At 49.4% G+C, this 26,963-nt stretch overlaps 1 protein-coding gene across 2 annotated transcripts; it reads right to left on the bottom strand.

Moving 5' to 3' along the window:
• Positions 1–852: 852 nt before the first annotated feature.
• Positions 853–26,963, bottom strand: EEF1A2 (eukaryotic translation elongation factor 1 alpha 2). 2 transcript variants are annotated; one of them, XM_084645887.1, is made up of 8 exons: positions 26,807–26,963; positions 24,423–24,596; positions 19,931–20,110; positions 16,266–16,562; positions 5,830–5,980; positions 3,839–4,095; positions 3,032–3,266; positions 853–1,207 (listed from the first exon to the last, which is right to left on the bottom strand). In XM_084645887.1, the coding sequence occupies exons 2-8, from the start codon at positions 24,564–24,566 to the stop codon at positions 1,080–1,082; spliced, it is 1,392 nt and encodes a 463-aa protein (XP_084502013.1). In that variant the 5' UTR covers positions 24,567–24,596; positions 26,807–26,963; the 3' UTR covers positions 853–1,079. The 2 variants fall into 2 exon arrangements, with proteins under 2 accessions (XP_084502013.1, XP_084502012.1); XM_084645886.1 differs by having other exon boundaries at positions 24,423–24,640; positions 26,807–26,961.

The following is a 26,963-nucleotide window of genomic DNA, read 5'->3' as shown; positions in this document are numbered from 1 at the left end:
GCTACATAAAAAGCACTAGCGAAGTCAATACAAACTTAAATTTCATACAATGACTTCTGTATACTGCTTTATACACACTATACACCACAATGGAAGTACAATATTTATATTCCCATTGATTTTATAATTATATGGTTAAAAATGAGAAAGTCAGCAATCGTTCAGTACTAGTATGCTATGACACTTTTGTCTTTTGATGTCTGATTTTGTAAGCAAGTCAGTTTTAAGTGAGCTGAAACTGGGGGTACGCAAGACAAATCAGATTCCTGAAAGGGGTACATTGGCTGGAAAGGCTGAGAGCCACTGTTCTAAGTTTACTTGGTCCTGCCTCAGTACAGCAGGCTGGACTTGGGGATGTCCCAAGTTCCCTTCCAGCCCTACATTTCAATGATTTTGCAGTTACTTGGATGCAGCTAGCCACTGTCTGTGAGCAATCTCCTCTCTGCAGACACAAGTGCAGGGTTGTGTGCATGCAAACACCAGTCCAGTGGCTCCTTCAAAAATCAAGCCCTGGTTTAAATAATAAAGTGCTTCTGCTCGTAAAGCAGACTGGGAGCTAGGTCAGGGCCTGACACTGGGGGCCTGAATTGCCAGTGTCACAGATGCTGTTGCCTTTCAAGATGGCCAGCAAAGTTTGTCGAGCAGTTAGAAGACTTGCTTAGGCCTGGGGAGTCCTGGGCTCAAATCCCTGCTCTGCTACAGATTTCCCGTGAGACCCTGGGCAAGTCACAATCAATTATTTGAAATCAATGGGCATTAGGTGCCTAAATATCTCTGAGGCTCTGGGAATGGGATCTTCGTTGCCCAGCCGTACAATTGGAATAACAGACACACACTCGTGGACACACACTGTCACTGTGGATGTTGCACCAGTTTATTGGTAAAATTAACATGAAGCCTCACAAACGCTGGAACATGCTTTTCCTTTTAAAGAATTTCCACTGGACCTTAATGGTTAGCATCCAGTCGTTGACATATAAACTCTTACAAGCTGATGTGCACACATGCGCCTCAGGGAGAAGATGACAGCATCCTGGTGACGGGGATGGTTTCTGCGCAATGCACGGGGAGCCTACAATTCATTTGCCAGCCTTCTGGGCCTTCTGCGCCGACTTGGTGACCTTGCCAGCACCACCGCTCTTCTTCTCCACGTTCTTGATGACGCCGACAGCCACGGTCTGCCGCATGTCGCGCACGGCAAAGCGTCCTGCAGGGGGGAGGGAAATGGAGAGGAAGGAGATGGTGTGAGAACAACAGGAGCATGTTGCTGTCTCTAAACACTTGTAGGGTCCCATTTCAGACTAGACCTAGAGACCCCTTCTGACCAGTCCATGCCCAGAGCAGGCAACGGACTTTACCAGGCAGACGGTGGTCAGACTAGAACAGAGGAGGAAGGATAGCTCAGTGGTTAAGGCACTAGCCCAGGACAGGGGAGACCTGCATTCAATTCCCTGCTCTAACACAGATTTTGTGTACGATCAAGTCACTAAACATCTCCAGGCCTCTGTTTCTCTCTGTAAAATGGGGACAATAGTCCTGCTTACCTCACAGGGAGTATGTCTGTTAACATGTCTGAGGTGCTCAGACACCACATAATGGGGGCCTGATAAGTACCTAAGACAAATAGACCTGCAGTAAGGAGGGACAGTGGGCTGCCCTAGAGGGACAAGGCATCTTGTTCCTCCAACCAGCAGGAACTGGGTGTGTTGCACTCTGCCCCCCAGGGAGGCTATGAAGAGATCCTCATATGTAAGGATGGCAGTTCCAGGCTAATGCCTCATTCAGAGCCCTGCACCTCCAAAGGAGCCCTGGGCTGCATAGAGATGCCCCCTGTGCTCTGAGATTTGTTTGCCAGCTCCTCCCTCTCACTCTGAGAGACAACCTCACCTAGTAGCTCCTTCACTATCCCCCAGGCTTGGCCAATTCAGACCCCTTCAAAACTTAAGGCATCTCCTGAGCAAATATAGTGAAAGGAAGGGCAAGTCAAGGACAGCATGACCTCGGTGCAGGTGCCTATCGCAGACCTCATGCAGTTCCTCCTTTGCTCCATGTAACCCTATTTCCTTAGGGTTTGGTGTGGCTGATTGAGAACTGGCCAAACAAACGTCAATGAATTGAGAAAAACAGTTGATATTCCTGTCCATTCTGCAATCAATTCCAGATACTAAGCACCACGCATGTGGGCCACGTGAGTCCTGCAATGCGATCCCACGGCTGCTCTCCTCTCAGATTTGGCTGAGACTACAGATCCCAACATGCAATTCTCCCTCTACACTCTAGTGCGGCTGTGTGAGGTGTGCACAGATTGCACCTTGCTATTAGCTGTATGAGCAGGTGCACTAAACTCTGTTCTAGGCAAAGAAGCAAGGCCTGCAAGTTGCTACAGAGCTGCCAATCAGGCACTCAATTGGGAAAGGGACATAATAACAATGAGTTTACATTATTTAGCCCAGCAACAATTCCCGAATAACCTTCATTCCTTGCTTAGAAGTACCAATAATAGGGTAAGTGTTCAATAAAGTGGTATTTATCAAGCTAGCCTTCGCACTGCTGCTCAGTGAACTGAAGATTTTGTAATCACCCCGTTATTAAAAGGTTACTAGAGAGTTGTGCTGTACAAGTTCAAGCATTGCCACATAAATACACCTTGGTGCACGACAGCATCCAAAGGGATCTGCTTTAACACATTCCCCCTTTGCAGGAGCTGGGGCTCCTTGCCCCAAAAAGATCCATCCCACTTTGTGCAGTAGCCTGTTCGCAGATGACATGCTTGGTTAGCTGCCAGGATTTGATTTAGACTAGAGAACCCAAAAAATTCACAGTCCGCATCATAAATGCTATGTCATCGGACTCCGAGAGACTCTTAGTAGCTCAAGGACCTTTCCAGTTAGGGACCTCCTCACCCTGATGTGACACGTGGTTTCCGGGAAGTAACAACTGACCACGGCCTGGGAAATAACCAGCCTTAAGCCCCCCTTTTGTGGGCATGTGTAGTAGGAACGGGAGGTAAACAATGAACCTGTTGTCTCACCAAGGGGTGGGTACTGGGAGAAGCTCTCCACACACATCGGCTTCCCAGGGATCATCTCCACAATGGCAGCATCTCCGGATTTCAAGGATTTGGGGTTGTCCTCCAGCTTCTTGCCGGAGCGTCGGTCGATCTTCTCCTTCAGCTCGGCGAACTTGCAAGCGATATGCGCAGTGTGGCAGTCGATGACAGGGGAGTAGCCAGCGCTGATCTGGCCGGGATGGTTCAGAATGATCACCTGGAACACAGAACAAGGAGCTCGCCAGGGTACGTGGAGGCAAAAACCGTGAAGGAAACCCCACGCAGCTCAAGTACCCGATATGTTGTGGGGGAGGGGAGTGAAAAAGATACTGCCATCTAGTGGCTGGCACTCAGTGAAAAGAAGACACTGACTTTCATTACCAGCTCTCAGAGTTCACCCTTAGCTTAGCAGTGTTGCTGTGCACTGTTCAACAGCTGCTGTGTTCTACCCCAGAGGTGGCTACATTTCAGAAGCGGGGAAAGCGATTCTTATATGTGCAGGTACACAGCTTGAACACCAGGTAGTTAAGAGCTCTGGGATATTTCTGGGAGAAAGGCACTACATAATTATAAAGCCTTCACCTCGAGCTGGCTGTGATATTCTCTGCTAGCCTGGGGCAGCCCTTCTTGAGATGATCTTATCCATCCCAGCAAGCTGATGTGCCAATAGGCAAGCCACAGGTTTGTTCCGTACCTGTGACCAGAAAGTCCCCAGCTTGTCCATGCATGCGCTGATGGACGTGACTCTTACAGACCCCCGTTACCTGGTCACCGTTCCGTGCTGCTGACCTGAGACGTGAACTGAGCTGCCTCCTGGGGCGGGTCCGACTTGCTGTCCCCGCAGACGTTCCCACGGCGGATGTCTTTGACGGAGACGTTCTTCACGTTGAAGCCAACGTTGTCTCCTGGCAGGGCCTCGCTCAGAGCCTCGTGGTGCATCTCCACCGACTTCACCTCAGTGGTGATGTTCACTGGGGCAAAAGTCACCACCATGCCAGGCCGGAGGATCCCCGTCTCCACGCGGCCCACTGGGACGGTGCCGATACCTGCCGGGGAGGAGAGAGGCGGCGACATGAAGACAGCAGAGCACAAAGCAGTCAGCTTATCATATTCCCAGAGACTGTGGGCCAGACCATCAGCTGTGGAAAGCACGGAGGTCAGTGAAGCTATGTCAGTTTACACCAGAGGAAGATGTGGGACTATTTGCTTATTTACGGCCTAATCTAGAACCAAGGCGGGCAAGATCAGCTACCAGGGCCCCTAGCAATGCCTTGCTCTGTGCCTGATAAATGATACCCATTCAATGCTTTGAGAAACCCTCTATAGCTCAAAGAAGTGGCCTCAGAGCCAGGACTAGCTGTGTAGCCCCATGTCATCTGAAAGCTGTTCCATTCCACCCGTGTAAAGCCTCTTGATTTAAATTCATAGGGACAGGAAAGCAATCTCCTGGCCTGAATATTGCTAAGCGTTTTCACACTGGCCCTGAAAACGCACCTGATACTTGCTCAGAATTAGCGCCTAGCTCCAGGGAGTGACAGAATGAGAGAGGGTATTAACCCAAGGGAGGTCTTTTACCAACTTGCTCCCTCTCAAGAGTTTGGAAAACTCCATGAGTTACGTAAGAAACACCAAGAGAAAGGACCTTGCAAAGAGGCCAGGAAGCCTGTCTGGATCCATCCTCTCCCTGGAGTCTGCTCTTGTACTCCCTGTGGTATCATTTTCTGCCAAATACTAGTCTTACTCCATGGGAAAACCCTCTGTATCTGTTGCTCATGTGCCCTTGACTGGGACCCACTAACTAATGACCATGTGATCTGCTGTGGCAGGCTAATGATTAAAAGACCAGGCCGCAGCAATGCGCTTCAGGGGAGCAAAATTCAATCCATGCCTGACATCCACACTGAGCAAGTCCTAGCAAGGGTGAGGGGAGGGGCTGTAAATTGATTGTGTGAGATTCAGCAGACATTGCCTTGTGCCCTAAGCAGGAGGGACTCCTGCAAAATATTTATATCCACTGAGACATCAGTTCACCAGGGCAAAGGAGACAGTCTGGCTTAAATATCCCACACACAGTTTGCTGGACAGGCTAGCTAACGAGGTGTTACTGATTGACACAGGCAACTGGAAGGCTCCCGACTCTGCGGGGGGGGACCAGGTGCCAACAGGGCAGAGAAGGATCTCTCAAGGGCACAGGCTATTGGCTTGCTGATCTGACTTTCTTCAGTGAATTTTAGTGCTTGTGTGGCAGACAGTGCTGGTGACACCAGGGCATAGCACGAGCAGCCACTGAGCAAACTTCCTTCCCCACCGAGAGCTAAGCCTCAGCACCTACCTCAGAGCCTCCTTGCTGTCCTGATCCTGGCCTCTAGCACAGTTTTGCCAGGAATCATAAACATGCATTTCCTTTTGGGCCTTAGACCAAATTTCAGCAGACCTCTGTTTCCAGGCACAATCTTTCACCCACGATATTCATGCTCAGAAAATTAATTCTGGGTGCAGGTTGTGCCCCCAAAAGCAACATTCTGCAAATGCCTCCCTAAATCTCCAGCCGTGTAAAACTAGCCCATGATGGGTCTCTTTGCAACGGTCCTAACTCAGTGTTCCCTTTTGCTTCCTCTGCTCCAACCCTTATAGGTCTGATCTTGGGTGGAGTTTGCAAAGTCCAACTAACAGCCCAATTAGATCTGGAAAATGCAGACAACTATGGGGAAAAAAGTCTCTGCTCCAACCACCAGAGAGCGCTGTGCTGAGGGAGGGAAGACAGCAATAGCTTTGCTCACCGCCGATCTTGTAGACGTCCTGAAGGGGCAGACGCAGAGGTTTGTCTGTAGGGCGGGTGGGAGGCAGGATGGTATCCAGAGCTTCCAGCAGCGACACTCCACTAGCATTTCCTTCCTTACGTTCTACCTTCCAGCCTTTGAACCACGGCATCTAGAGAACAAAAAGGGGCAGAAGCATGCCAGTCCTCTGCAGTAGAACCTTTCAAACCCAAAGTCCCCTAGAAATGTTCCAGCAGGAGAGGAGCATGCTAGAAGCCCCGTATCCACATTGATAATGGGGCAGCCATTCAGCCACTGAATCTGAACCCTGTTTTCACACAGAGAGGCTCATTTCTCTCCAGGAGAGCAGAAAGCTCTTTATATGAGCTGGGGTTGCAGTCACCTGCTGACCTGTTCACCCAGTCTTAATCTGGTTTGACTCATTTAGCAAGGAGCAATCCTTCTGCTATATCATCCCGTGCGTTAATCTAGATCTGCCTGTCTTAATTCACCATCTGCTCCAGCAAGGCCTCCCAGCCCCCATTCTCTCCTCATTAGGAGCAGCATACACCATATGTTAGCACAAGTAATCCAGTGACACAGCCTACTGGGAGGGAGGGACAGTGCATATGCTGGTCTTTTAATTCCCTTTGCATGCTGGGATATGCATGGATACACTGTTCCCTCCACCCACAAATCTGTCCCCATTCACCTTTGCTCTGATGACTCACTAAACCTCAGCTATGGGCAGATCCAAGCCTGCAGCCTGCTGGACGCTCTAGGGAGGGGATGTCCCCTATTTTGTGACAAACGCAACGAGTTCATCTACGGGCAGAGTTACAGTGGCTTAAACTAGGGGTGCATCTTAAAATCGACATCATTAAACCAAAGCAAATGTCTGCACGGATCCTCTGAAAATTGATATCAACCTGATGTCTGCTGATCAGGAACAGGGTTAAGATAAGTCACTCTTAAACTGAATAAAATGAATTCACACAGGGGTCTGCTCGGTCTCACTGAACTGGTTTAAAACAAAGTTAAACTTGTGCAACTCCAGTGTGTAGAGAAGGCCAGAGAGGGGCATGCATGGGAGGAGAGAGGGAGAAAATGGTGAGATGGGCCATTGAGAGGAAAGTTTCTCAAGTTAGAGGGAGAAAGAAAGACAGATGGAAGGGAGTGCTAAAGAGAGGAGGAAAAGCAAGACAGGCGACCTCAGGACAGGGTGGGCTGACGCTGAGCTGAATGTTTAAGATTCCTTCAAGTCTTGCCAGTCTCTAAAGTACGAGTCCACTCAAAGCAGCAGGTGTCTGACTGTTTAACTGCCTGATTTAATTGGCAGCTTGCTCCGGGCACTGCAGCTAAGCTCCCCCCAGACTTGAATGCCATTATCGTCCCAAATCCTAGCAACCCGTGGTGGGCACCATGCCAGGAAACTCCAGCTCATGTTTGCAATGCAAATCAAGACTGTGGCTGGCTTCTGGCAGCAAGCGGCACATTCCCTGACCTCCCTTCGCGTTTGGCTCCGCGGCCACTGACACAGAGACAGCGTGGCCACCTGCCGACTGTGCAGGACAGAAATCCCAACAATGCGGGACAGAATTCCCAACCATCAGCTCTAGAAAACAAAACTCTTCCAGGTGAGCTGCAGCAGCAACCCTCAGCTCAGCCAGCAGAGGGAGCTGAACCTTTGCGCAAGCCTGACACAGTCCATCCAATAGACAGCGGTGACACAGGTGACCATCAGGTTCCTTTAACCCTGACCCTAGGAGTAACCGGGAAAACCCAGCGAGGGGAGCCCAGGTCTCCCGGTGCATTCTGAGTGCTGGACTTCCTACCCTCCAGAGGTGACAGCACAGCCCTGCATCTCCCACTGGCCACCTAAGGAAAAGCGTCTGCAGAGTGGACTTTTTAGCGTAGCAAGCAGAGGGCTGTTATTTTATTATTTGCATTACAGGAGCAAACAAAATCAGCCCCACTGTGCCAGGCGTTGTACAAACATGGGGAGAGGCAGCCCGTGCCCCAAACAGCTTACCATCTGAAGGGACAACAGGTAAGAGGAGAAACAGAGGCATGGAGAGGGGATGTGATTTGCCCAAGGTCACCCAGCCGCTCAGCGGCAGAGCCAGGAATGGACCCAGGCCTGCTGACTCTGAGCCCAGTGCCCTCAGAAAAGAGCCCATGCCCTCAGCTGGGAGTCACAAAGGAGAGAGACAGGAGAAGTGGGGACAAGGAGTCACAGAGCTGCATTGCCAGGACCTCATCCAACCCACTCTGGAGAGGTGTCTAGTGACAGGCTCCTGATTCAGAGCCAATGGCCACTCTAGGTGGGTGTTGACCCATATGAATGTCAAAGCCATGCCAGCTGGCAGTTTGCTTCCCCTGTCACTTGGGAGGTCTCTGGGAGCTTCCACTCTCACTTCCCTGATGGCTTTGGGCGAGTCGAACAGCCCTCCGCTGCTCCCCATTGCAGAGCTCAGTGCACGACATGCCGGGGGAGGAAGGATGTGAACTGGAGCCATTCCTGGCCTGCTTTAGCTCACACTGGGGACTGGTCTGTCTCCTGGAGGCTCTGGAATCTGGGAGGTGCAAAGGTAGCAAACAGGCACCTTCCTTCCCTCCACACCCCCACCCACGCTGCTCCAAGTCAGCCCAGCCACATCCCAGGAGCTCTTAGTAAAATAAAACTAGCGGTAGGATGCTCTAGTGGATGGGAGCCAAGAGTGGCACCCGGAGCTCCCAAATTCAATTCCCCTCTGCCGCTGACTTGGGCATGCCACACGGGGCCTGATTCCCAGATGTCCTGAGCACTCCTAGTCCCCACTGACTTCACCTGTGCTCAGGACTACTGAAAACTTGGTGAACGTCTCTGGACTTCTCTACACTACGAAAATTAGTACCAATAGGTTATAGCAATGGCCCTCAGAGATGCAGCCCCACCAAGGGTAGCAACAGCATAGGCCCTAGTGTAGACAGTGCTCCATTTCATATGCTTATCGCTGTACACTGGTCCAGTTGTACTCTTGATATATTACAGGCACTCCATGTTCTAGTGTGATGCACCTTCTGTGTCAGAGGTTCCCTATCCATAAGAGGGCGTCCCCTCCTCCCAACAGTCTTAGGTCTGTAAAGTGCTTTGAGGATGTAGCTTTTCAGGGCAGGGACTGTCTTGTTGTTCTCGGTTTTCATAGTGCCAAGTAAAATGGGGCTCTGATCCCTGACTGGAGTCCCTAGGGCTACTGGAATACAAATATTAAAGCACTGTAGCTAAGCACTAAGTCTATATTTCACACTATCTTGGCCTGCTATGCCAGTTTCCCCTCATGTTACTTTTAATTTACACTGGGGTAAGTGAGAGAAGAACCAGGCTCCCTGTGGTGTTGCCAGCTCTGATAGCTGGCGTTTTTCGCAAAGCCCCAGTGCTTGGAGTCAGATGATTCCATGAGAATCTCAGCAGGGTTTGTTTTTGTTAAGTAAGTTTCCAGCAACTACACACCACCCCACAGAAACACTAACCCAGGAACCAATCCCTGTAACAAACCCCGTTGCCTACTCTGTGCCCACATCTACTCTAGCAACACCACCAGAGGACCCAGCCACATGAACCACACCATCAGGGGCTCATTCCACCTGCACATCTACCAATGCGATAGATGCCATTGTGTGCCAGCAATGCCCCTCTGCCCTGTACATTGGCCAAACTGGACAGTCCCTACGTAAAACAATACATGGACGCAAGTTAGACACCAGGAATGGTAACATACAAAAGCCAGTGGGAGAACACTTCAATCTCCCTGGACACTCAATAACAGATTTAAAAGTGGCCATCCTTCAACAACAACAACTTCAAAAACAAACTTCAAGAAGAAACTGCAGAGCTAAAATTCATTTGCAAATTTACCACCATTAATTTGGGCTTGAATAGGGACTGGCTGGCTCACAACAAAAGCAATTTTCCCTCTCTTGGTATTGACACCTTCTCATCAGTTATTGGGAGTGGACCACATCCACCCGGATTGAATTGGCCCTGCCAGCACTGGTTCTCCACTTGTGAGGTAACTCCCTTCTCTTCCTGTGTCAGTATATTTATGCCTCCATCTGTAATTTTCACTCCAGGCATCTGAAGTGGGGTTTTTGACCCACAAAAGCTTATGCCCAAATAAATCGGTTAGTCTTTAAGGTGCCACCGGACTCCTCGTTGTTTTTGTAGATACAGACTAAGATGGCTCTGCCCCCCGCCCCCCTGATTCTTTCCAGCCCTGATTGTTCCACAGAAAAGCCTGAAAAAGTGACTCCTCAAGGCTCAAAACCAAGAAGCAAATAAAAAAGGGATTACTTCCAAGCCAATCGCACAATTGGGGTGGGGGGCTGCCAGGTGAGTTTTGTACCCTGCGGGTTGGCGGTGCTGCCTTGGGGTCCTGCTAGGGTTGCTGGAGGCAGGTGGGTTTTCCTCAGCGCCTCTGCCCTTTCAGCACCTCAGGGCCAATAAATGAGTGAACCTTCCTCCGCATCAAAGCATGGGACTTTGCGCCACCCAGGCCACAGAAACCTTTGGCGGAGACTGTGTGAGGCAACATCACCATCTGGTGGACAGTCTCCTTCATTGCCATCACTGACATGCTCTCTGGAGATGCTACATTTGCATTCCTCCCTGACAGTGACAACACCCCGTAGATCATGGGGCACCAGAAAGCACAGAACTGTCTACAGGGACATTTCTGCCTGGGTCCCTCATTGCTAGCCCCTCTGGAGTTTCCTGCCCAGAACATTTCTGGTATTTAGGAGGCAGTTCAGTATCAGAATCCATTAGCTACTCCTCTAGGGGCTAGGACTGGGAGCCATCAGCAAGCAAAATGTCCCTTTATCCAAACAGAGACGGATTTAGGAAACTCTCCTATTTTCCCCAATCTTCACCCCGTCCACGTCCCATCACAGACACACTTGTCTCTATGCACTATAGACGTGGGCTTGATTCTCTGCTGCCAGACACAGTCACATACAGCTGGGGGTATCCAATGCTGCCCCTCTGATCCAGAACCATTTCACACCCTCTTCCCACAGGTCTCAATGGCAACACAAGTGTGAGGCAGCAGAGAAACTGGCTCTCCAGGTGATGTTTCCCACCCGGTGCCTTCAGGCAGGGAAACACTCACAATGCAGGCCTGGCTCTGAAGTCAGCTAACCTGGATCTCCTTATGAATAGTCTCAGCTGTGGGGCTCTCTCTTGGGAGAGATGTATTCAGGCAAGGCAGAGGCATGGGATGGGAGGAGCTATACCATGGGAGAGACCCTGGAAAGAATTTGGGTGACTCATCCTGGAATGCTCACACTCTATCAAGTCCTCCACTGCCTTCTCAAGGATGCAGCATGAGGACTCCCACCATCTCCGCTTGGAGGGCCTCTTGCTGTTCCACCAGGCCCCTCTGCTTGCTTCCAGGTACCTAACCCCCACTGAGGTACCAGCAAGGAGCATTGACTGCTCTCCATGAGGACAAAGCATAGCTCCATCTCACATCCCCTGTGCATTCAAGCCATATATATTGTGACGGACTCAGACCAGAAGGATATAAGGGTAGTCCTATTGGGATCCAGGAAGTGGGCGGGCGGAGCTATCAGCCTCAGAATGAGCAGGTCCCTGTTCCCTGGATAGCCAAACAAAGGCTACTCCAGGCCAATCAAGGCACCTGACGCCAATTTAACCAATTAAGGTCGTTAGGCTAATGCGGGCACCTGACCTCAATTAACTGGCAAAGGGTTAGTTAAGGCCCTTAGGCTAATGGACACAGCTGGAACCAATTAAGGTCCTACTCATACTGCTTAAAAGCTCTCCTTTCCAGCTCTTCTCTAGAGAGAAGCGTTGCTGAAGTCTGAGGTAAGGGTGAAGCTTGGGAAAAGGGGACCATGGGGAAGCGGCCCAGGGAATTGAAGCAGCATCATTGGTGAAGGGAAAAACCGCTGCTACCATTAGGGTCCCTGGGCTGGAACCTGGATTAGAGGGTGGGCCCAGGTTCTCTGCTTCCCCCATGCTCTACAGAGATCCCTTTGAGAGGGGAAGCAGACTTTGGCTCAGGCAGGCAGGAGGCCAAGCTGAGCCTACCAAGCTCTAAGGAGCAACAGAGACACTGGGTATTCCACCTTCTGTACTGGCCTGTGATGAAAGTAGCTCAATAAGTGGTGACCCTTGCTGCTATACTGGGAAAGGGAGGCCGTATTGAGGGTCTTGGTGAGCTTCTGAGGCCACTGAATCTGCCTGGAAGCGCAGGACCCACTAATACAGGTTTGGCACTTTGTCACTATCTACACACACACCCCCACCCACCCATTTTTACTTGGCCTTATTTGAGGGCCAAGGTTGGCAGGTGAGAATGGAATCCACTCCTGGTGGGCAATGTCCAGGCAGGGATGTGTTAAAAACTAGAGCGTAGAAGCTAGAGCCTATACAGGTACAAAGCTGCTAACTGGAGACTGTGCCCAGGCTGGAGTTTAATTTGCTGAAAAGAGATGACTGAGCAGCTGAAATCAAGACCAGCCAAGCTGCATTTCTCTGTGCTGCACCCTTTGTGGCCTGGGTCTATAGGGCCAGAAGGGGCTGGTAGACCTGACCTCCTGGCTGCAGGGGCTTGGCCTTTGTGGCTCTGGTAGACAGAGGGTACAATAACCACACTAAGGAAGAGGCAGAGGACTGCTACTGTTGATTAAAATGGCTCAGCCTCTCCAGCAAACGGCATTGCTCCCAAGCCCCCTCTGCTCTGGCAAGTGACTGTGCATGGAAGAGCGTCTCCTTCTGTGTGGCTGAAAAGGTTAAAACTGCAGTGGTTGGCAGCCAGCCCTGCACCTGCCTCCTCCTCCTCCAGCCGGTGCAAGAGAGAACGGGCATCAGTTTCCAGATTGAGTTTCATGCCTTTGTTGGAACTACTGACTGGGACGGAGAGAGCAATAGCCCGGCAGCCTTGAGTTGAGGACTCTGCGTGATCACGGGCCCTTCCCAGGAGTCACTCACTCCCACCCAGAAATTCAGGGAAGAAGCCCTAGATCCTTTAGCAGCTCATTCGGCAGAACTGCTCCGAAGGTATTTCTAAAGGAGAGGACCCTGGGGTGGACAGGGGAGTGGGGAGACACTGCCTGACCTGGCGCCTCTTTCATTACAGCCCTGAAGGCAGTGTTTAATTTGTATCAGGGAACCAATCTTTAAAGAGACCTGTTGCTTGTCAGCTCGGCCCACAAGTGGTGAGCCTGATACTGGATTGCCAGCCACAGGGCCTCTGCTCTGTGGAGACACCTTCCCTGAAATAGGCTTCCAAGCAACAGAAAGCTGCAAGGGGAAGGGAAAAGCCAAGTTTGCCTGCCCACTGAAATCCATGGACATTTCTCTAATAACTTCAGGGAGCTGTAGATCGGTCCCCATGGTGTATAATCAACATAGGCCTAGGAATTGATGGTTCAGTGGAATGCATTATATTTAACCCTTAAACTGCAGGCAATCCACTGGCCTGTTCCAGAAGCGTCTGTCTGACAGCATGAGCTGTTAAACAAGGTCTTAATGGAAGCGGGGTGCCAAGACAATGGAGAGCGTAGCACAGAATCTTCTGCCGGCCAGTGTCTGTTACTTTCGATATACGCACTGCTTCCAAAGCAGCAACTGGGGACTAGTCCAAAATGACTGTTTCACAAAGATCTCCTGCAGCAAATGTAGCCAGGCTGTGTCCTTTCTTATTTGGGTGAGGCCAATACATGGCATGGAGGAGAACGAAGCTGCCACGGGTTCTAGCGGTTTCTGGGAATTCTAATCCCACAGGGGCTGCTGAGCATGTGACTACCTTGTGCTTTAATGGAACCCAGCCAGAAAATGGGGGTGAAAATAAAGACTTTACTGTAAGGGGGGGGGGGAAAAACGCAGATGCTGCTTCTCACTAGAACCCTCCTAGGAGAAGTGGCGGTAGGGGGTGCTAGTCTCATCTTTTGGGTAAGATGTAAGACTGATGTCCTGGTCATTTGCCTGATCCTGCAAATTGCTGTGGTCACGGGCTGCAATCCGACAAAGCCAGCAAGCAAGACTGAAGTCAATGGCATTATTCATACACTTAAAATTCAGCATGGGCTTAAGTGCTTTTTGGACCAGAGCGCTCAGCACCTTGCAACAGCTCGTTACTCAGCCTGATTGAGCCAGTGCTAAGGGTCTTGTGGTGTGTTCATGAGCGTAGGAGTGTTAAAATTCTACCCACCCAAGCTCCCGCTGCAATTTCGATTGTCTGGGGCATTCTAATGTGCTGTTCAAACAGCTGCCGGCCGCCCACCCCAGAGACAGCTGCCTCTGTCTGGCATGGGAAAGCTATTTCTGCACATAAGCTTTGCACAACCAAGGAGTAGCGTCTAGAAAATGCTATTAGGATGAATGGGGCCAGCTCACTCACAAGTTTAAAAAAAAAATTTCCCTGCACGCCACAGCCTCACTCTGCACCTCCACTGCCCAACCTATTAATAGGAGGGTTGCTCAATATCATCTTCCCAACCCAGCAACTGGTGACATTTGGAAGCCTAACTTGAGTGTAGTCAAGAACCCTGGTACTTTCCTCATAGTGACCAAGACAGACCTTACCCTAGCTTCACGGAGCATAGGAAGAGAACCTCTAAAGTCTAGGGGACAAAATATTTTCTTCTAAGTTAAGCCTGGTCTTTTGACCAGTTTGTCCTATGGGGGTTCAATGATGTTTGAATAAAGTTTCATCGTTGTTAGGTATAATTACAGCACAGCCCTCCTTTAACCAAGGGATAATGTATCTGAGTACCTCGGTCTTTATTTTCATAGCAACCCTGTTTGGAAAGAGTGCTATTATCCACCCTGTTATAGGTGGGGAACAGACCCACAGAGAAGCTAAATGGCATGGCCAAGGTAACCTGGGGAGTCTGTGCCAGACCAGGGAATTGAACCTGGATCTTACAGGGGCCAGGCCACCAGCCTAACCACTGGACCCTTCTTCCCCTTGGGTTCTGGTTAGTTTTTTCCAACCAAAAAATACTTCACTATATGAATGTCACTATAGTAGGAGCCAGGCTGTCTGGCAAAGGAGTACTGACAACTGCAGGAGGTCCCGGCAAAGCCCTATTGTCACACCTGTTGGAGAACAGCTGTTGCAAGATTAAGAGCTTAGCTCTTTCTCTTTATCATGGGAAATGGCAAGGTCTCTTCTCCTCCCATCTCAGCTGAGCAGAGGGGGAGGTGAAGTTAATTTTCATATTTTGATTTCGCCAAGCCAAAAAAAACCACACAACTGTGGCCCTCAAGACATGCCCTGGGGCATGTCTGAGGAAACCAAGAAGCGGCCCTGCCATGTGGCAGCAGACAGAACTGTCTCACTGCTAGGTCATATGCCTTATAGGGGAAGGAGCTGCTTCGGGTACGATAAACCGTCCCTGAAATAGCTCATTCCATTCTAGGTACCACATCATCAGAAAGGTATGGATAAAGCAGGTCGGAGGAGATCAGTGGGATGGAGGACTGATTTAGGAAGGAAGAGTGAACGAGCTAAATCTGCACAGCTTGGGGAAGTGAGGGCTAAGGTGGGAATAGGAGAACAATGTAGCAATATGTCCAGGGTGTACCTGCTGAGGAAGGAGAGGGATTCTCTAGTACATGGCATATCACTAGGAGGAATGGGAACAAAATTTAGACAGAAAGGGACTTTTAGAATTAATGTCAGGAAATTCTTCCTCAGTTGGTCTCTGAATGGTTTCAGACGGGGAGTGGTGAAGCGCTACTTTTTGGGTCATTTAAAAGCAGAGTGGGCATAACCCTTGGTAATGTCCTGTGGGGAACAATCCTGGATGATCTGATGGACCATCACTTCCATGGCTAACTTCTTAGAGAGTCTTGGGTTGCCTGAATAAAGAGACTTACCCAGAGACGCATACACACACACCCACTGAATCAATGTCTCACACACCCACACAAAATCAATGTGTGGCTGCTGTATTGACAGACACTTCTGGGAGAATTTCCCAATGCCGGATAGGCAGAAACTAGATTGAATAAAGGGAGCCATTCCAAGGGCATGACCTAGTTTGTGTTATTTCACTGAACAAACAGTGCACGAAAACAGGTTATGCTCCCCCCGGGTTTGACAACCACTTTGGATGGATCTGGTTACTAGGAACCAAAGGCCTTCAAATTAAATCCCTAAGGAGAAGTTACTCAAACCAATTCCTGCAGCTGTTTACCCTTATCTGCCATGGTATCAGTCCAACACAGGATGATAATCAGGGCCCTGAACACTAGGCCCATTTACATTTGGTCAGCTTGATTAAAGCTGTGGGACAAAGATCTATTTTTGCAACACTGGTAGTTCTGCAGCATGGGGGTGCGTGCAATCTGCATGCATTTTGCACAGCACAAAGGTCAACCTCAGCCTGGATTTGAGCAGCTTTGAGGTGGCAAATCTAGCACCGCACCCACGCACACTTACATTGGGAGATGGCTCCAGCATGTTGTCCCCATGCCACCCAGAGATGGGCACAAAGGGGACCGTGGCAGGGTTGTAGCCGATCTTCTTGATGTAGGCGCTGACCTCCTTGACGATCTCATCGTAACGTTTCTCGCTATATGGCGGCTCTGTGGAATCCATCTTGTTGATGCCCACAATGAGCTGCTTGACGCCCAGTGTGTAGGCCAGGAGGGCATGCTCACGGGTCTGCCCATTCTTGGAGATGCCAGCTTCAAATTCACCTACGCCAGCGGCAACAATCAGCACGGCACAGTCAGCCTGGGAGCAAGAAAGACAAAGCAGATTAGGTGTTGATGCCAGCCCAAAGGAGATCTGTCCTCTGCTGCTTTGTCCTTGGTTCCTCTTGAGCGAGAAGGTTCAGAACCTCTCCAGGTCAGGGAGGGAACCTGCATGAGTGCTCCCTCTATTCTTATGTGATAAGTAACAGCTTCCTCATCTTGAAAGCAAGCCTCCTCTTTCCCATCCTGCTGACCCAGCTCTGCCCTGTTAGGAAATTCGCTATTGTACTAGGATGGTCTTGTGGTGAAGGCCGTAGCCTGGTACTTGAGACTTAAGGTATGGTCCTGCTTTTGCCACAGGTGATCTTCAGCAAGTCATTTATTCTTTTGTGCCTCAGTTCCCTATGTGTAAAATGGGGCTAATAATACTTTCCTACCTCACAAGGGTGTTGTGAGGGCAAATTCATTAATGCATGTGCAGTGCTCACCTGCTAGTGACTGGGGGCCACCTAGGAACCCAAACCACTTCTCAGACCCTATTGACCCTTTCAATCTCTCGTTGCTTGTGGGTGGCTGCCCAATGCACACTGGAATAGAGTGAGCCTGCTCCTATCCAACACTTCTCTCCGCAGTGCTTGTTGAGGATTAAATACTGCTCCTAATTACATCAGTGTGAGTATTGGCCCTGATTTTAACAGGCCCAAAAGGAGTACTCCCAAGTCTCTCGAGACAGGCAATGTCTGAGCAGGTGCTATTGAAACTTCACCCCACACAACTCTTGGGTGCCAATTGTCTATGCCAGACTGCCAGTTGAGCTTGGTCTTGTGATTTGTCCTGGTTCCCAGCTCACGACCATCCAACCTGAGTTGGATCTAAAGCCCATGGAAGCCAATGGACCTCAATGGACTTTGGATCAAACCTCATGTGCACAAGCCCAGCATACTATTATCTATCCCCTCTCCCAGGCAGGAGTTCTCTCATGACCACATTCCCTCCTCAGCTACATATAGGGACTACAACTGAAGCTGCCTGCAAGAGAAGGCAGTACATGACCCCAGCTGCGCATCAGGATATGAATTTCACAGGACATAGGTTATTTAACTCCCCACTGTCATTTACGGCTCATCCAACTCCCACTGAAATCTAGGGAACTATCCCGGTCATCTAAAATGGGACCCAGACATGTTCTGTAGGCCAAGCAGCAGAATGGGAGAAGCTAGAGCACATTTAAAGTGTTAGGGATCAAGGCAGAATTCGTCTTAACTGCACTGGGTCACTATGGGAGACCGAGAAGCCGCCGATAAGTCCCATTTAGTCCAACAGAGGCCATGCATTTCATGTCATGTGACAAAGTGTTGCCAGCCAACATTTCCCACTCGCAGGTGGACCGCAACGACGGCTATATTTTGTCACAGCGATCTAGTAAAGTAGCTCCAGGGCCTGAACTGGAGAGCTGCCAACCACAGCAGGAGTTTGCAGCTGCTCTGAAGCAGGCCTGTGGGGGGGACTGCAAGGTGGGGTGTGCCACGGCTGGGATTCCCATGGCACCACAGTCCAGTTTAGCTCAGGGGGTGCTGCTCGCTTTGCATGGTAGAATTCATCCTTCTCAGGCCAGTCTAAAGACCGGTGAATGGTCCCATCCCCAATACCACCTGAACCCTCGCTCTCCGTGGCTATTCCTAAACAGCCTGAGCTGTCTGCACTTCTACATCTCAGACAGCGTATCAGCAGCATCCCGAAAATGAACTGCCGCTGGCTCGTGTTCAATAGGGGCCCCTGTATCTCTGTCCAATGCCTCCTGTCTACATCACCAATGAGCATTCATCATGACAGGCCAACAGGAGTCCAGGGTTTCTGCGTTCTGGTGTTTTTGCAGGGGTGTTGCTTGCTCAGACCGACAGTTCTGGGGCTAGTGCAATGCACCAATGAATGGGGAGACCCAGGTTCAAAGTTACCACCTTGCTTTCATGCCTCTGTTCTGGCAGCAGCCGATGGTGATAAGGGGAAAGCTACCACCAGCCTCCTGGAAGGCAAGTGAGGAGGGCCATTCTGCACTGACCTAGAGACCTCCACCCCCCCAATGGCTATCTTAAGAGTAGCTGCTAGAAGTCTCAAAGGAGGCCTCTAGCCTTGTCAGCTATATGGTCAGGTCCCGCCTGGTGGCTGTGGCAACATGAGGTGCAGGTCAAGGAAAAGCCCTCCCTCACTGGGAGCCCCAAATTTCATGACGCCTTTCCCCCCCCACAACAAAAACTATACACAAACCCATCTGCTTCTAACTGAGGGAAGCTGGGATTAAGAATTTTCCTCCTTGCACTTTGAACAGCCACGGGAACTGAGGACACATCATGATGCCACTCCTGCTTCCAGGCTGCTCCCGCTACTTTGCTAGACCCCAGCCCATTCTCACCCCAAAAGGGGAGAGTGTACAGGGCCCATGCTATGTTCTCAAATGCCATTGGCCATTTGATTATAGAGGGGTGACTCAAGCAGGGGATTGGGAGCCAGGACTCCTGGGTTCTGCCCTTCGCTCTGTTGCTGACCCTGTTCTGGGATACTACGCAAGCTACTTGGTCACTGTTACCAGCATATCTGCCTCTGAAACAAGGCTAATGATATTATGCGTCGCTTGGCAGCATAGTGAGGGTTAATTAATAAAACTTTGCATTTCGTTAGCACCTTCATCCGAGGATTTTAAAGCACTTTACTGACCTGAATTAGGACCATGGGATTCCCTCTCCTCTTGCCCCTTCCCACCCTCTGGCTGCAGAGGGTTCTGTAACAGCTGTCAGCCATGGAGGGACAGTTAGCTTAAACTGGGAGGAAATCAAAGGGGGGGGCAGAGGGGCTTTGAGATTAGTGGGTGGGCCTTGCCAGACACAGAGCAGCCCCATGCACATTGGTTATCAGTGGGTGTTTCTACAGCACACTGTACTGCCACCATGGGAAGGAAGTTACTGGGCCCAATATGGGGGTAACGGCATGAAATTTAATGGCCTGTGATATACAGGTCCGATCTATTGGTCCTTCTGGCCTTAAACTCTAGGAAACATTAAGTTACAGCTGGGGCTGCACTGCCATTACTGCCCCTGCAACGTTCCAAATACGGGAGGAGGGTTGTGGGTGTGGTGTTTCCGGATTGTAAAAACCGGTGCAGCGTGATGTACAGATGAAAGAGCTTCAAGTTTGTTTCAATCTGCATCTGCTGGATTCTGAAACGAAGTCTGGTAGAAAAAACCCTCGCCCCCCCCCCCAAGTTAGGGTTTCAAAAATATGCATGGGCACCACCCATCCCCCCCTGCACCCCAGGGTGTCACCCAGCTGCCCTGTCCCCTTCCCGGGTGCCACCCCCTAGCAGGGCACACTTTTACTTTCAAGTCCTTCTGCTCCTCCTCTCCTTGCTCTCACCTGTGAGGTCCCTGTGATCATGTTCTTGATGAAGTCTCTGTGGCCCGGGGCATCAATGATGGTGATGTAGTACTTGGTGGTCTCAAACTTCCACAGGGAGATGTCAATAGTGATACCACGCTCGCGCTCAGCCTTCAGCTTGTCCAGCACCCAGGCATATTTAAAGGAGCCTTTCCCCATCTAGCAGGTGATATTTTTTTTAAAAAAAAAGAGGAGAGCACCTGATGAGAAGAAACCTGAGCCCAGAAACAGGGTCAGCTGATGATGTGGTATCCCAGTAACCTGCCTTCACAAGCTCAGATACCCAACTAGGGAGTTGCTGGTTGCAAACATTAACGACAAAACCCTACTGAATTCAATGGCAGCAGGCCCAGGTCCTTAATCTGTACTGAAGGAAATATGCTCTTCTTTTGGGCAAACAGGACATGATAGTAAATACTAGAAAAATCCCTGACCCCATGTTGCTGGCTATTAGGTGAAACTGGGCCCTATTGCTGGCTAACTGAAAATGCTGTTTCTCAGTCCAGAAGCCCAGGCATCGGTGTAGCCAGCCAATAGTTGAAATGACGACCACCACCACAGTATAATGCTGGATAGATTAAATCAATAAAATGCTGGGATATTGTTGGCTGCTGCCTAAAAGAGCAATGTGATGTTGTTAAGCGGTGGATGAATTCCCGGGCAAAAACTATGCTAGGATATTGCTGACTAATATGAAGTCATGGCCAGCAGTATCCAATGCATAAAATGCTGCATGGGGCTAATCAAAGTAAATACCATCATGGTGTGACAGGCCTTGCTCATAGGTAAAATCTTTTTTTTTTAAGCTAATGAGTAAAATCGTGTTTTCTTTGTTGTATTGCGTGTCAATTTAGGATTATCCCCACATATTAGTTCACTACCTGTGTCTTCCCCCTTATGTCTCAATCTACACATTCATATAGCTGGGGAAGCCACTAAGTTAGGTTTTGCCATGTATTGGGTCCATCTTCCTCGCTCTGGCCTTTTCTGATGACAAATCTTGATCAGAACTCACACCAGTAGGGGGAGCTGCTCTTTCCCCTCCTGGATTGGAGTTGTGTGTATCCCTCCCCAAGTGTGAGCCTTCTACCAATGAAAATGAAGCCTCAGAGAGGGGTGGGATGGGGGAAACTATCTTGCAATAGGCTCTCTGAGATGCGCTGTACTTACTTGGCTGTTGCCTGGCAATGCTTGCAGAAATAAAGGTGTTAATGCTCATACACATTCCAGTCTTTAAAAACACCTGAAATATTCTAAATTGGGAAAAAAATAGACCTTATCTAGAGCATTAGGTCATTTGCCATGGCATGCTTCTCCACTTCCTATGCGGTTCTCAAGAACATAGCAAATGCCATAGCAGATTCATCTAGTCCAATACCCTGTTTACAGTAATAATCAGTACAAGATGCTTCAAAGAAAGGTGCAACAAACTTCATAAGGGGCAATTATGGATGATCTATCCCCAGTGGAAGTTTCTTCCTAACCACAGGCTGTTAGTAGCTGCTTGTGTCCTGAGATATGAGCGTTAATATTGCTGCATAAAAGTTTCTCCTCTCTAATTTAACTGTGGATATTCTGCTACTGTGTTCTGTTCGGTCCATTGCCATCAGAGTCAATGGAAAGACTATTAGACAGCTGCCATGTTCCATCCCAGAGGTGGTGATGTGATTTCCCCTGTGCACGGTTTGTGGAGTACAAATTATTAATGGAGTGCAGACTTCTTACACAGATTTATATCGGGAATGACTTTGCATCTGGCTACTGAGGGTGATGGGCATAGTCCTAAAATGGTTGAAAAACCTTCTCCTTGCTACATGGAAATAAACAGCCACGCCGAGCAAACATAGCCTACATCTTCTGATTAGATAGGAATGAGTTTCCATGCATTTCTAAAGGTGCATCCTCACATGTCCTTAGGTATAGGTTGGTGGCACTGGCAAAAGCTATACAAAGAAAGAAAGATCCCAAGCAGTCCCTGTGTCCTTACAGCTAATCTAAAAGAAATACAGATTATAATCAGGATCTGAGCAAGTGCTAACAGATTAACCCTTTTCAAGCTTACATACTTATTTGTCTAGCACATTATTACAAATGGAAAAGGACAGGGCTTAGTCTTACTGCAAATAATTACGTTTTGAAATAGTGTGGCTATATCAGAGGAACTGCTTTAGCTAGTGGAATTGATTAACAATACATAGTTCTGATATAGCACTTTTCATACAAAGTGCTTTGCAAGAGATGGTATCAACAGCCCCATTTTATAGATGAACAAACAGAGGCAGAATGTGAGGAAGGTCACAGGTGGAGCTAAGAGACGGGACTCCAGGTCTCTAGGCTCACAGCCCACTGCTCTGCTTGCTTAACCATGCTGCCTGACAAACTATCTTCCCAGAAAAGCAGACTGGGATTTGAATCTAGTCTGAACATATTTGGGATGGTTCTTACCCTCATCTCTGTAGGCCATACCTTCAACATACAACTGTGCCTTCTTGATACCTCACAACGTTCCTCCTCACTCAGAAAAACAGATCTTTGAGAATTATCAAAGAGAGGGTTATTTGCTTATCCCTCACCCCACCCCCCAGAAGGGGTGGGGGGGCCCTGGTCCTTCCACATAAGTGCTGAATTACACTAAAATTTGCAATGTCATGCATAGCTTGAGGACAAATGTGAGCCTTTATTTAACAAACAGATTCCCCCCCTCCCCCAGGTCCCTTTCACTGGGTATATTCAATTACTCAGAACTGGTGTGGGAAAAAACCTGTATTATCTAGCTTTGCACAATAACTCCACTGTTAAATACCAGAAACCGCCTGATATTTCTCGATTAAGCTAAGCATCAAGGACAGTTATGTTCTGAGCTCAAAAATAATGAATAAAGAAACCTTCCAAGCTACTACAACCTCTGTGCTCTAGTGAAATAATTCTCTCCTTTTATCTTTTCTCCTTTAAAAAATACAACAGGACCGGGAAAGGGAGGGGGTGGGTGGAGCAGTGGTGGTTGTCGTTTTGTTTTTTTATTCATGCAGGCCTCCATTTCCTCCTAATGCAACTTAGTGAAAGAAAAACCCCTCCACAGCCCTGCATCAGAAAATGGAGTCTGGAAGCTCAGTCAATAGGCTATTAATAGCAGCTTCTAGCCCCTGCATATTCTGGCAAGTCAGTGAAAGTGTCCGTTCAATTAAAGTGGCTGCAGTCACATCTAGAACAACCTAATTATACTGAGTCTCACTCATCGGTACAGGACAAAAATATCTACGAAAACAGCACAGTCCATTTTGAAACAGAGTTTAGACACAGGACGCAGCTCTTGCTGATAGAGCTGCAAAGGGAACGGACGACAAGGTACAGGGAAAAGGTGGTTTATCCTGGGTGTTATTCCGTAAATGCAAAGGGGTAAGAGGCAATCAGCAAAATGTCTATTCAAGACTGGCAGCTCTAAGAATGCTGCCATTTTTGTATACTACACATATTGAATTTTAGAAAGAAAAATCGAAGTAAATATGCATTAAAGACACAGATTTATGATGGCCACAGCCCTTTTGAAACAATGCATCAGGGCTCCTAATGGTTCATTTCACTAGAATTTACCATTGCCACGTTCTGAGCTCTTTTAATTTAAAAATGTCATTCTGCAATGGTATTTCTTCCCTTTTCCTCCTACGTATTTGCCCTTGTTATATGCTTTGGTTTGTATGTACTATGCTGAAAGCCAGATAAATGCATTTGTTATTATTCTGCTATTATTTTTGTCTTTATAAAAGAGAAATCATACAATTAAATGAAGTACACATATTTCAGACCAGGTTTTCTACTTTGACAGCTACTGTCAAAACTACACACAAGAGCCCAAACCCAAGAACGTAAATCAGTTTTACCAGACTGGATCAGACCATTTGCCCAGTATCTAGTATCCAACAATGGCCAATACCAGCTGATTCAGAGTACAATGCAAGAAATCCTAGAGCAGGCAACAATGGAATAATCTCTTCCTAAGGAAGAATTCCTTCTAGCTCCCAGTATTTAGATGTTGGCTTATGTCCTAAAGCACAAGCATTTATCTTGCTTCCAGAATCTTTATTCTTTACCGTTATAATTTGTTATCCTTGTAAATCTCCCATATGGCTTTCAAATCATGCTCGACTCTTACCCGCATTGATATAATGTGGCAATGAATTCCACAGCCAACTAGAAGACCCAGAGTGCAGGGTGCAAATGCCAAAATGTCCTCTTTTACCAAGACCAGAAGAGTTGGAATGGCCCTGAGGTGAAGGGATATTGAGAGAATAGGAACAAAGGAGGGCAGAGGAATAGAGGGAAGGTTGAGGAGGGGCACAGGAAGAATGGAGGAAATGTAGGGAACAATCCTGCACTGGCAGAGGATGGATTTGATGATCTACAGAGCTTGCCCCTCACTCACTTGCTGAGGAGGGGACAAAGGGGAAGGCACGGGAAGGGTCCGAGGTCTCACCTCAGCAGCTTCCTTCTCAAATTTCTCAATGGTCCTTTTGTCAATGCCCCCGCATTTGTAGATGAGGTGCCCAGTGGTGGTGGATTTCCCAGAGTCCACATGTCCAATGACGACAATGTTGATATGTGTCTTCTCCTTCCCCATCCTCTCGGGTTATATTGGAAAGGGCCGACGCTAGCAAAGGAGCAGAAGCAAAGCTGCGTTTTTTTTTGTGGAGGCTGGGAGAGACAAACAAGAACATCAAAAGAGTCTGACAGCAACACGACCCACGGCAAACAGACCTTCCCAGTAGTTTCACCCAGGCTGAGTCTGACGACCACGACAATACTGTTTAGCTATTTAGACATATTACCTTTTGCCTCCTGAATTAAGGCACTCTCTCTCCCCGGATCCCAGCAAGCGAGATGTAGGCCAGACATAGTCAGGTTTGTCTGTCCGCCTCCCTTTTTTGTAGCAGTGATGGGGCCCGCCTGCCTCTGGAGTTGCTGTGGCTGATGCTAACCCCGTTCATCTTCTATTTCTGTATTCTGTATAAACCCTTCCAAGCCCCGTGCAAGTCGCCATCTTTTCAGCCTTTGCAAGGAAGCCAAAGATAGGGGAGGAGACCGCTCGTTCAAAGTGACACGTCATAAGGGCCCCAAACATATCATCCTAGTTAGACCCTTGAAACCCTGCCAAACCAACAGCTCTCCCCTCCGTCTCACTTACAGGGGGTTGTTACTGATTTATTCTTGGTGCTTCTTTGTCAAAGATTCCAGTGATTTTTAGGCACTGCCTCCATTTCATGCACTGCTCTGCTCTCAGAGGAGCTCTCGGGCATCCATTCTTGCCTAGACTTGTCTCCATAGAGGTCCTATAAGATACTCAATTCCTTTCTGTTTGCACCATGGACTGAAATCTCCCAAGAGCTCATGGTTAGAATGACAATATGGTGCCCACAAAAGGGAACAGACAAAAATAACTCATGCTCAGCCCTCTCCCCCTAAAGCTGAACTGGAAGCAACCTGGGCGCTTGCAGGAACCTCAGCAATGGCGTCAGAGCACGCAGTAGTGTGTTTTCTTCCACGCATCAAGAGAAAATTGAAGAAGAGGTATAAAAAGAAGGTATAAAAGCAATACATCCAGCTATCTGCCTCAGCATCTCAAAGGACCCTGTAGCACGCTACACCTGCTACAGTAACTGTGCAGAACAGGAGCCTAGGTTGTTGCCTAATAAAATCTAATTTCTTGTATCCACCCTTAAAGTTAAAAGAGCTCAGGGAAAGTTTGCTGGTGTAATACAGATTCCATCATGCACTCGGTTATAGCCCCTGAGAGCAGCCTTCCAGGATGGGAGCAAACCCCTCCACTTTTTTCACCCTTCATGGACCTGGCTCAGATCATTAAATCAGTTATGCTAATGCACATTATAAGCCAACACAAATGAATGCAGCGTTTTCAAGTCTGTGCATCCCACATCCTCTAGCTGCAACCCATTCAAGATAAGCAACCTCCAATCGTTTCAGAAACCTCTCCACCATCTTTTTTTTCCAGGGTTAAAGATGCTAAGTGCCTTTATTTTCAAGTGGGGAGGAGGGTCAGGCATCTTGGGCTGGAACATCTAGTTCTGGGCAAGCTCTGCGAACGGTCAAACCCCTCTACATACAGCACCTGCTGGAGTCTGGTGACACAGCCTCCCTTTCTCTGCCCCTCCCTCTGGGTTATTTTTAAACCCTGCTGGCCCCAGACTGGGCTAGTTCAAAGCAGTTAGGGACTAATATTCCCTTTTTAGCACCCCAAATGCTGATTTCTACCCAAAATTTTCCAACCCGGCCACCTTTTCCGACCGATCTGCGAAGCCCCAAATGTATGCATGTCTTCCCTACGTTTCCTTGGGGGTGTCACCACAAGGTCAAACCCAGCCGCTGCTGCCCCGGCCTGATTTCCTTCTCTCTCCCCACTCCCCCCCCCCCCCAGACCACCCCCAGCCTGGGAGCCGTTCCCACGCGCTGCAAAGACCCTGGCGTGGCGAGCGAAGAGGAGACGCACTCGCCAGCCGCCGCAATGACACTGTCCCGACCGAGCAGCTTAAGAGCGGCGTATGCCTCGACCAGACAGGACTGGCTCCTGCTCTCGGCTCCGGGCCGGCTGTCGCCCCGCTTTTTTGAGCCCCTTTTATTCTCCATCGCCGGCGACCACGGCTCGCCCTTCATCGCTGCACGGGCATCACTCGCTGCAGCGCCGCCGCCGCCGCCTCCTCCTCCTCCTCCCACCCGCGGCTGCAGCCCCCCACTTTGCAGGCGGCCCCGGCCGCGAACTCGCGCCCCGACGCTGTAGCCCCCGGTTCGAGCCGGCCCCGGGGCGCCCGGTTCCCGCAGCAAGCGGCGGCGGCTGGGCGCTCTTACCGGTGGCGGCGCCGGGCTCAGACAGCAGAGGCTGCCAGCTTCGGCTCCGGCGGCTTTATCTCCCTGGGAGGGGGTCCCCCTATTGCCGGTGCCGGCGCAATGCAGTGACCCCCTGCGCTACAGCAATGCGGTACCGAGCGGGGCGGGGCCGGCGGAG

The sequence above is a fragment of the Lepidochelys olivacea genome (assembly GCF_965140295.1).
Source record: "Lepidochelys olivacea isolate rLepOli2 genome assembly, chromosome: 13".
NCBI lineage: Eukaryota > Metazoa > Chordata > Testudines > Cheloniidae > Lepidochelys > Lepidochelys olivacea.
The sequence above is the reverse complement of the archived record's forward strand: the minus strand, read 5'-3'. Positions and strand labels throughout refer to the sequence as shown.